The following is an 11,084-nucleotide window of genomic DNA, read 5'->3' on the forward strand; positions in this document are numbered from 1 at the left end:
TCTTTTTTGATTATTGTGTCGTTTTCTTAAGTGGTTGTCTGTAAACTAGTAAATATTGTAAAATAGGTTCTTCTCTTTATTTTTAATTTGCGCCACATTATTTGTCTCTCGTTCACACCAAATCATTTAAAAAAAAAACGAAAAAATAAAAATACATTCACGAAAATTTTATTCAGTACTAAACAAACTAATATTTTGACCAGCAATTGGAATTTGTTCAAAAACGAACTCATGCAAATTTATCTACCCAGAAATGTTTTAATAACCCGGCAAAAAAAATCTAAAGCAAAATTCTACAAAAATTATTTACGCCTCTTTGCTGCGTCATCGCACACATTCAGTCTCGTGCGTTCTCATCTTCTTAGAGCTTACTTTCTTCAGTTTATTATTTTTTTCACTATTATTATCGCAGGAGGCGGCGGAATTCCGTTGTATTTTGCATTCTTTAAGTTTTTCAAGATGGCGAGGAGATTCTGAAAAAAAGGAAACGAAATTAATTTCATCATTTTTGTTTTGATAATTTTAAACTTGATGTTTCTTTTACAAATTGCTGTACATCCGAGAACACCCGAAATGTATCACAAAGCCCTGCTGCGTTGGGCAAGAAGGATGCGTGGACATACCGTACGAAACTACAAATAGTGGTTAAAGAATGTATTCTGTATAATTGACAATCGATTGTACAATTGCGTTCAATAAAATACGCTTTCAATTTAACTCTTATTTTTCAATTATTAAACTACACATATTTAGGATACATTAAATAACGTTAATTTTTGTGCAGTGTTGTTAAAATGTCAAAATATCAGCTCTCAGCAACTATAACTATAAATCCAGAATACTCATGCCCCAATTAAAACTGCTCTTCTCCCCTTATTGAAACTCTCAGCGCCGAACACGATTTCGTGTTAACCTCAAAGGCCGCCACAAAACCAATGTTGCAGGCGCAGTTTAACCGGCTTGGTTGCACTTTTCGGAGAGATTGAGAGACTCAGCGGTGAGAGCGCATAGTCGAGGAAAAGGGGAGGAGTGATAGAGAGAGAATGACATCGCTGAGAATCACAAGACACAAGAAGAGATCTCACAAGATATACTCTCGGAAGCAGAGATAATCAATTGATAGCTTTCAGACTTTTAACAAATTTTGAATTCTTGGACCATCACTTCCAGAAGCATTAATATTTTTTTCATTTCATTTATTAGGTTACTTTAACAATTACATTGGTGTAGTTGTTATCCTGAGCTGAGATATGGACTACCTTTCAACAGCTGATTTATTCGAAGTGGGGAGAGAGTTTACTGGTACTAAGGAGTGAAAAAATGTAAAAATAACCTTCGACATTAACAATTTATACAGCATTTTTCAGTAGTTTTTTTTTTTCAAAAAATTGAAAAATATTTAAAAAAATATTAAACATAGTTTTTTTTTTAATTTTTTTTATTTTAAATTTTTTGCTTAGTTTTTTTATAACTTGTTTTCTTAAATATTAATCACAACCAATGATGCTTAGTAAAATTTAAAATAATTAAATAGAATATTAAATTTAAAAAAAAGTGTGTTTAAAAAAAAGTTAGTGTTTTTAGCTCTTCTCAAATGCTTGATAAAAAAAAGTTTCGAAAATCAACATCGTTTCATTTTTAACATTGAAAGTTGAACCAATATTTTTCGATTTATCGTCATTTGAATAAAGAGGGGTTTTTAAACGACACCGAGAAAAACTCATTATTCCAAAATTTATAAACTTTAAGAGTTAGTATCTCAGCAACATGCAATCCGAACAAGACGCCAAAAAGACGAATAAAAAAAAAATGCAGAATTCAAAGAGATTTGCGAAAATAGTTTTTGCAGGGGTGCTTTTCGTTTACAAAATATTTTTGAATTGCAAAAAAAAAGACGAGATTTATTTTTTTCGGGGGTCCTTTTATACCTCAAAAGTTAGACAAGTCCTTCTCAAAATACAGATTTCAATATATTTACGCAATCAATTTGTAAGATTATCCCGAAAAATGCAGTGAGACTTGGGTAACGAAGCAAAATTTTATATGAAGCTTACAAAATTTTTATGCATGTTTGAAGCATGCAAAATTTCGCTTCGTTTAGTACCCATATTGCAAATTTTGAAAATTTGAAGTGAAAAAGCATAGAAAACTTTGCTAATTATGGCAATTCGAGCATTTTCGAAAAAAAAATCCGGTATTTTGTGAACAATTTCGAGTGTTTATACTTTGAAACTAACTACATTTTCAAAAAATATATTCTTCGTGAACAGCGATGAAAGAATCATCCTCAAAAGAAGTTCTGTTGACGCTCATCAAGAGAAAAAAAATCGGTACGAAACATGGCTCTCCTCTCTCGCTCACGAAAGATCGGTAAAAGGAAACTCAAAAAATCATCTTTTTGATTATATTCGGCGGAACTTCTATTTCACTACTACATTTGCAGGTGTAACGTCACACATCCAGGGTTGTTACGGAAGAGTCGAAAAAAAATCCGCGCCAGATCCGCGCCGACCTAAAATCCGAAACCGCGCAAAATCCACGCCAGATAAAAAAATATCGCGACCAACATTTAAGAAATTTTATTTTTTAATGAAGAAAAACTAATTCAGAAAGTATTTGATAAAAAAAAATTCGTTTTATGGTTAAAGGCTCCAAATGAATGAAAGCAATAAATCCATTAAAAAAAATCCTCAAGAGACGGTCATGGCAAGGGACATGAAAAAAAATCTTCAAAATAGAAAATACAATATTTAAAAACTTAAAAATTTAACTTCAAAAATATAACCTCAAAATTAAACCAAAATCTAAAATTATAATATGATAAAATATTAAATTTCGAAAGTCTAAATATTAAAAATCTAAGATTTTTTATACAGTTTGTAATCCAAAATCTTCGCTAAAATTCCACCCCGAAAGAAATTTAATTTCTGATACTTCGAATAATGTCTTCTCATAATTTCAAAATCTCTTGTAATTCTTAAATTCTTCAATTCTAAAATTCTAAAATTCTAAAACTCTTAAATTTTTTTATTTTTAAATTCTTAGTTCTTAAGTTCTTGAACTCCACAATTTTTGAAGTCCTATTTTATGTATAAAATAGGACTATGTATAAAATAGGACTTCAAAAATTGTGGAGTTCAAGAACTTAAGAACTAAGAATTTAAAAATAAAAAAAATAAGAATTTTAGAATTTTAGAATTTAAGAATTTAAGAATATAAGAATTTAAGAATTTACGAATTTAAGAATTTAAGAATTTAAGAATTTAAGAATTTAAGAATTTAAGAATTTAAGAATTTAAGAATTTAAGAATTTAAGAATTTAAGAATTTAAGAATTTAAGAATTTAAGAATTTAAGAATTTAAGAATTTAAGAATTTAAGAATTTAAGAATTTAAGAATTTAAGAATTTAAGATTTTAAGAATTTAGGAATTTAAGAATTTAAGAATTTAAGAATTTAAGAATTTAAGAATTTAAGAATTTAAGAATTTAAGAATTTAAGAATTTAAGAATTTAAGAATTTAAGAATTTAAGAATTTAAGAATTTAAGAATTTAAGAATTTAAGAATTTAAGAATTTAAGAATTTAAGAATTTAAGAATTTAAGAAATTAAGAATTTAAGAATTTAAGAATTTAAGAATTTAAGAATTTAAGAATTTAAGAATTTAAGAATTTAAGAATTTAAGAATTTAAGAATTTAAGAATTTAAGAATTTAAGAATTTAAGAATTTAAGAATTTAAGAATTTAAGAATTAAGAATTTAAGAATTTAAGAATTTAAGAATTTAAGAATTTAAGAATTTAAGAATTTAAGAATTTAAGAATTTAAGAATTTAAGAATTTAAGAATTTAAGAATTTAAGAATTTAAGAATTTAAGAATTTAAGAATTTAAGAATTTAAGAATTTAAGAATTTAAGAATTTAAGAATTTAGGAATTTAAGAATTTAATAAATTAAGAATTTAAGAATTTGAGAATTTAAGAATTTAAGAATTTAAGAATTTAAGAATTTAAGAATTTAAGAATTTAAGAATTTAAGAATTTAAGAATTTAAGAATTTAAGAATTTAAAAATTTAAGAATTTAAGAATTTAAGAATTTAAGAATTTAAGAATTTAAGAATTTAAGAATTTAAGAATTTAAGAATTTAAGAATTTAAGAATTTAAGAATTTAAGAATTTAAGAATTTAAGAATTTAAGAATTTAAGAATTTAAGAATTTAAGAATTTAAGAATTTAAGAATTTAAGAATTTAAGAATTTAAGAATTTAAGAATTTAAGAATTTAAGAATTTAAGAATTTAAGAATTTAAGAATTTAAGAATTTAAGAATTTAAGAATTTGGGAATTTAAGAATTCAAGAATTTAAGAATTTTAGAATTTAATAATTTTAGAATTTTAGAATTTTAGAATTTAAGGTTTTTTTAGAATTTAAGAAATTAAGAATTTAGGAATTTAAGAATTTAGGAATTTAATAATTTAAGAATTTAAGAATTTAAGAATTTAAGAATTTAAGAATTTAAGAATTTAAGAATTTAAGAATTTAAGAATTTAAGAATTTAAGAATTTAAGAATTTAAGAATTTAAGAATTTAAGAATTTAAGAATTTAAGAATTTAGGAATTTAAGAATTTAAGAAATTAAAAATTTAAGAATTTGAGAATTTAAGAATTTAAGAATTTAAGAATTTAAGAATTTAAGAATTTAAGAATTTAAGAATTTAAGAATTTAAGAATTTAAGAATTTAAGAATTTAAGAATTTAAGAATTAAAAAATTTAAGAATTTAAGAATTTAAGAATTTAAGAATTTAAGAATTTAAGAATTTAAGAATTTAAGAATTTAAGAATTTAAGAATTTAAGAATTTAAGAATTTAAGAATTTAAGAATTTAAGAATTTAAGAATTTAAGAATTTAAGAATTTAAGAATTTAAGAATTTAAGAATTTAAGAATTTAAGAATTTGGGAATTTAAGAATTTAAGAATTTAAGAATTTTAGAATTTAATAATTTTAGAATTTTAGAATTTTAGAATTTAAGGTTTTATAGAATTTAAGAAATTAAGAATTTAGGAATTAAAGAATTTAGGAATTTAATAATTTAAGAATTTAATAATTTAAGAATTTAAGAATTTAAGAATTTAAGAATTTAAGAATTTAAGAATTTAAGAATTTAAGAATTTAAGAATTTAAGAATTTAAGAATTTAAGAATTTAAGAATTTAAGAATTTAAGAATTTAAGAATTTAAGAATTTAAGAATTTGGGAATTTAAGAATTTAAGAATTTAATAATTTTAGAATTTTAGAATTTTAGAATTTTAGAATTTAAGGTTTTTTAGAATTTAAGAAATTAAGAATTTAGGAATTTAAGAATTTAGGAATTTAATAATTTAAGAATTTAAGAATTTAAGAATTTAAGAATTTAAGAATTTAAGAATTTAAGAATTTAAGAATTTAAGAATTTAAGAATTTAAGAATTTAAGAATTTAAGAATTTGGGAATTTAAGAATTTAAGAATTTAATAATTTTAGAATTTTAGAATTTTAGAATTTTAGAATTTAAGGTTTTTTAGAATTTAAGAAATTAAGAATTTAGGAATTTAAGAATTTAGGAATTTAATAATTTAAGAATTTAAGAATTTAAGAATTTAAGAATTTAAGAATTTAAGAATTTAAGAATTTAAGAATTTAAGAATTTAAGAATTTAAGAATTTAAGAATTTTAGAATTTAAGAATTTAAGAATTTAGGAATTTAAGAATTTAAGAATTTAAGAATTTTAGAATTTAATAATTTTAGAATTTTAGAATTTTAGAATTTTAGAATTTTAGAATTTAAGGTTTTTTTTAGAATTTAAGAAATTAAGAATTTAAGAATTTAAGAATTTAGGAATTTAATAATTTAAGAATTTAAGAATTTTAGAATTTAAGAATTTAAGAATTTAAGAATTTAAGAATTTAAGAATTTAAGAATTTAAGAATTTAAGAATTTAAGAATTTAAGAATTTAAGAATTTAAGAATTTAAGAATTTAAGAATTTAAGAATTTAAGAATTTAAGAATTTAAGAATTTAAGAATTTAAGAATTTAAGAATTTAAGAATTTAAGAATTTAAGAATTTAAGAATTTAAGAATTTAAGAATTTAAGAATTTAAGAATTTAAGAATTTAATAATTTTAGAATTTTAGAATTTTAGAATTTTAGAATTTTAGAATTTAAGGTTTTTTTTAGAATTTAAGAAATTAAGAATTTAAGAATTTAAGAATTTAGGAATTTAATAATTTAAGAATTTAAGAATTTTAGAATTTAAGAATTAAGAATTTAAATTTAAGAATTTAAGAATTTAAGAATTTAAGAATTTAAGAATTTAAGAATTTAAGAATTTAAGAATTTAAGAATTTAAGAATTTAAGAATTTAAGAATTTAAGAATTTAAGAATTTAAGAATTTAAGAATTTAAGAATTTAAGAATTTAAGAATTTAAGAATTTAAGAATTTAAGAATTTAAGAATTTAAGAATTTAAGAATTTAAGAATTTAAGAATTTAAGAATTTAAGAATTTAAGAATTTAAGAATTTAAGAATTTAAGAATTTAAGAATTTAAGAATTTAAGAATTTAAGAATTTAAGAATTTAAGAATTTAAGAATTTAAGAATTTAAGAATTTAAGAATTTAAGAATTTAAGAATTTAGGAATTTAAGAATTTAAGAAATTAAGAATTTAAGAATTTGAGAATTTAAGAATTTAAGAATTTAAGAATTTAAGAATTTAAGAATTTAAGAATTTAAGAATTTAAAAATTTAAGAATTTAAGAATTTAAGAATTTAAGAATTTAAGAATTTGAGAATTTAAGAATTTAAGAATTTAGGAATTTAAGAATTTAAGAATTTAAGAATTTAAGAATTTAAGAATTGAAGAATTTAAGAATTTAAGAATTTAAGAATTTAAGAATTTAAGAATTTAAGAATTTGGGAATTTAAGAATTTAAGAATTTAAGAATTTTAGAATTTAATAATTTTAGAATTTTAGAATTTTAGAATTTAAGGTTTTTTAGAATTTAAGAAATTAAGAATTTAGGAATTTAAGAATTTAGGAATTTAATAATTTAAGAATTTAAGAATTTAAGAATTTAAGAATTTAAGAATTTAAGAATTTAAGAATTTAAGAATTTAAGAATTTAAGAATTTAAGAATTTAAGAATTTAAGAATTTAAGAATTTAAGAATTTAGGAATTTAAGAATTTAAGAATTCAAAAATTTAAGAATTTAAGAATTTAAGAATTTAAGAATTTAAGAATTTAAGAATTTAAGAATTTAAGAATTTAAGAATTTAAGAATTTAAGAATTTAAGAATTTAGGAATTTAAGAATTAAAGAATTTAAGAATTTAAGAATTTAAGAATTTAACAATTTAACAATTTAAAAATTAAAGAATTTAGGATTTTAGAATTTAAGAATTTTAGAATTTATAAGCTTAAGGATACTAAAATCATTTTAGATTTGAGATTTTTTTCTATATTGTTTTGAATTTGATATTTTTCAGTTTTTCAATTTTGACTTTTTAATTTTGATTTTTTTAAATCTTCAAATTTTCGATTACCCAAATTTTTTGTATTTTGAATTTCAGACTGCTAAAATTTTGAATTTCGAAATTTCAGATTTTTTAAATTACAATTTTAGAAATTTCGAAAAAAAAAATTAATAAGTATTTTGATTTTTTTTTGTTATTATAAAAACTATTACAACAATTTTTTTCGATTTTTTGAATTTCTGAAGCGTTGAATTTGGAATGTTCTGATCTTTTTATTTTCGCCAAGAATGTTTAAATTTAGAAAAAAATATTTCTACCGTATCAATTCCATTCCAAAATTCGAAAGTGGAGGCCAGCATCCAATCAAGCTCATATTTGGCGCCTACCAGAACAAGTCCCAATAATAGTTTTTGTTACACATTCTAATGTCTATATCTTAGGGAAAAGTTTGTAATATTTGATTTACAAAATAAAAAATTGAATAAATCCAGTATAAAATTAAAAATAAATAAAATTAAAAATCATTACTCATCATCATTACATCATAACATATAAAAAAAAAATCTACATAATCTTTATCTTCATTTTTCGACGTTTCGTACTAAGAAAATACAAACAAACATTTTCAAAATTGCGCGCGCCATCCGCGCGATCCGCGCCGTCCGTAACAACCCTGCGACATCGAAAAATGACCTGTCAATGTGTGCAAGCAAAAGGAAATTCACAAAATCTTCAACAGATTGATATTCGGGAGCGATTTTCTTTTGCGTGTTTCGCCTCCGCTCTCTTTCGCGGGTGAACAAAGTTCGCGAGCGAAAATGATTTTTTTTGCGTTTATTCCATCCCAGTTCGTGAAAGCATTGTAAACTTAACATGATATGGTTGAATTAAGTCGATTTTAGAAAGAGTTTTTTAAATTACAGGTCCATTACCGACGATAAGATTATCGCTGATAAAATTATCGAAACAACGTTAACGATAGATTATTGTTATCGTTAGACGATAATTTTATCGATTAACTACCTTGACTGGGACACTAAAGGAATTGTAGCATTTTTCAACAACAGAATAATTTTTTAATAATTTCTAAGACGTTTTTGAGGTTTTCTGAAAGAAAACTTTGCTTGTCTAGTTTTAAATTTAAATGAAATTATAAAACAAAACAAGAAATAAATTATTCAAACTCACCTGCCCACACCCGCGCGGCCTTCCGCTCACTTCATGAGATCGATCGTGACGAGCACGAGGCACGTCGCAGTCCAGCTGACGATCGCCACCAGCCAAAAGTTGCCCTTGAACGGGCTCCGGAAGTCGTTGATGATGCCGCGGCCGATCATGGCCTCGCACGTGCGCCGCGCCGAGTAGACCAAAAACACCGGGATGAGGTACTGGATTCCGGTTCCGGCGTAACATCCGGTGAAACCGACGAGCGAGATGACACTCTCGGTGAAGAAGCAGATCACGATGGGGGGTAGAATGGCGAGGAGGGGGAAGAAGACGCGCCGCAGGAAGAAGTTGTACGACTCGAGTTGGGTCGTGTCGAGGAAGAGCGTCTGGAGGTTGCTGCGCAGGGTGATGGCGATGATCGGGAAGCTGGCGGACAGGGTGAAGACGGGGAAGAGCGCGAGGAAGTACTCGATCGCTTTGAGGAAGCCGCTGTCCTGGTCCGAGTTGGGGACAAAGTTGAGCGTGTACAGGTCCTTGATGTCGGCGAACGCGAATATTCCGGTGAGGGCCAGTGAGAGGTAGAACGCGGCGATGAGTCCGTAGTCGGCCGAGATGAGCGATTTGAGCTTGCGCTTGTTGGCGATCGGCGTCAGCAGACTGGGCAGTGAGTGATGGCACATGAACGAGTAGATGCAGGTGCCGATCAGGTACGGAATACCGTTGACGTCGGCCCGCTTGGGGATGATTGGTGGATCTTGGGAGGACTGCGCAGCAAAGAGGCGATGCACGGCAATGCTAATCATCACGGTGAAGGCCAACCAACGGAACAGAACCGTCACCAGTTGGAGATATTTGGTCTTCTGCACGTTGAAGAACGCAAACGGGCCGAGCACGCCGATGAACGCGATCAAACAGAGGCGGTACGTGTCAAACCGCGAAAGGGCGCTGTCTTCCCAGCAGCGGATCGTCACGTCGTCACCGTCGGTGTCGTTGCTCGAGTGGTTGTGAACACATATAACATCCCGCAGGCTTTTAGCCACGGCTGCCGAGTAGATGCTCAAGTCTCCGTACAGATAAACTGCCAGACAAAAGTAAAACAAAAACCGTCCAACCCGTCCAAAGAACAGATTGGCCATCTCCCCCAGCTCAATCTTGCTCGACAGGCTGTAATACTGGTTCCGGCAGTACATTATGTTCAACGGCATGTGCTCCACGCTCGCGTCCGTCAGATTATCGTCCACCGCCGAGCCGGAACCAGCACCACCGACCAGCAACGGTTCCGTCATCGTTTCCACGTTGCTGTCCTCATCGTGCTCCAGGACGCGGTCCCGCTTGAGGAACTGCAGCCGCTTCCAGTTCTGGATCGCATTCGCACAGGCCATCGTCTCTATCACGAAAGTCACGGTCATGTAACTGGCAAAGGCCAGCACCACAATCAACACCGAGCCCAGAAGCCATCCCGCGTGACTGAAGGCGGAAGGGAGCGTCAACGCTCCGGTTCCAACGATCAAATTGAAGATAAACACGAATCCGACCTGAAGGAAAAACAATCGCCATGAATCACAAACACTTCCGCGGCCCACTTTTTTCAAGACTCACCCAGGTCGGGAACTCCTCTTGGGCACTTCGAGGCATATCATTGGGGGCTGCTTCTCATTCGCTACTGCTGCACGCTCCACAAACTATAATGAATCACCAAGAAATATCTGCTAAATCAGCAAGAAACGATCGACACTCCTGGTTCTGTTGCGCATTCGACTTTTCGTTCAACACAACACTAAACAAAGGAGATTGACGTCGTCGTCAGAGTGGGTGGTGTTGGTGGTGAGATATGAAAACAAAAAGCTGCGACGTCGACGTCAAAGAGGGTTGCGTCGCGAGAGAGAAAACAAAAAGTGGGTCCATCTGTCAAAGTAAAAACTCATCACACCCTTACCAAAAATCATGATTTTTTGAGTTCCAAATCCCACTTTTCATACGAATTTTTCAGTTCAACCCATATAACCATTTTTATGGTTGTAGTACCTGAACTCAAAAAATCGTATGAAAAGTGGGATTTGGAACTCAAAAAATCATGATTTTTGGTAAGGGTGCAGACAGTAGTGTCGGAGTTGTTTGTGAATGAGTGATGGCCAAAGAAATAATTTAAATATATTTTTGAATATTTCATAATATTTTTAGGAAACCCCTGAAAATAACAATCGACACAATAATTCTCCAATAATAAATTTTAACTCCATTTGGCACGTTCCGCACATTCACTGGTAAACAGCATTGAGCAATTCCATGCCAAATAGGGAATCGGTTGTACCCGACCCTCTCCGATTTCATTGAAACTTTGTAGACATGTTATCCTACGCTTATATAAGCCATTTTTATGTATATGGAGCCAGTTCCACACGATAA

At 27.8% G+C, this 11,084-nt stretch overlaps 1 protein-coding gene across 1 annotated transcript; it reads right to left on the reverse strand.

The window, feature by feature from the left end:
- Positions 1 to 21: 21 nt before the first annotated feature.
- On the reverse strand, positions 22 to 10,505 carry LOC6052876 (transmembrane protein 104 homolog). Its single transcript, XM_001869029.2, has 3 exons — positions 10,278 to 10,505; positions 8,700 to 10,213; positions 22 to 473 (listed from the first exon to the last, which is right to left on the reverse strand). Exons 1-2 carry the CDS (start codon positions 10,311 to 10,313, stop codon positions 8,726 to 8,728), a joined length of 1,524 nt encoding a protein of 507 aa, XP_001869064.2. The 5' UTR covers positions 10,314 to 10,505; the 3' UTR covers positions 22 to 473; positions 8,700 to 8,725.
- Positions 10,506 to 11,084: the final 579 nt, after the last annotated feature.

This window comes from Culex quinquefasciatus, chromosome 3, assembly GCF_015732765.1.
Source record: "Culex quinquefasciatus strain JHB chromosome 3, VPISU_Cqui_1.0_pri_paternal, whole genome shotgun sequence".
In the NCBI taxonomy this organism is placed as follows: Eukaryota; Metazoa; Arthropoda; class Insecta; order Diptera; family Culicidae; genus Culex; species Culex quinquefasciatus.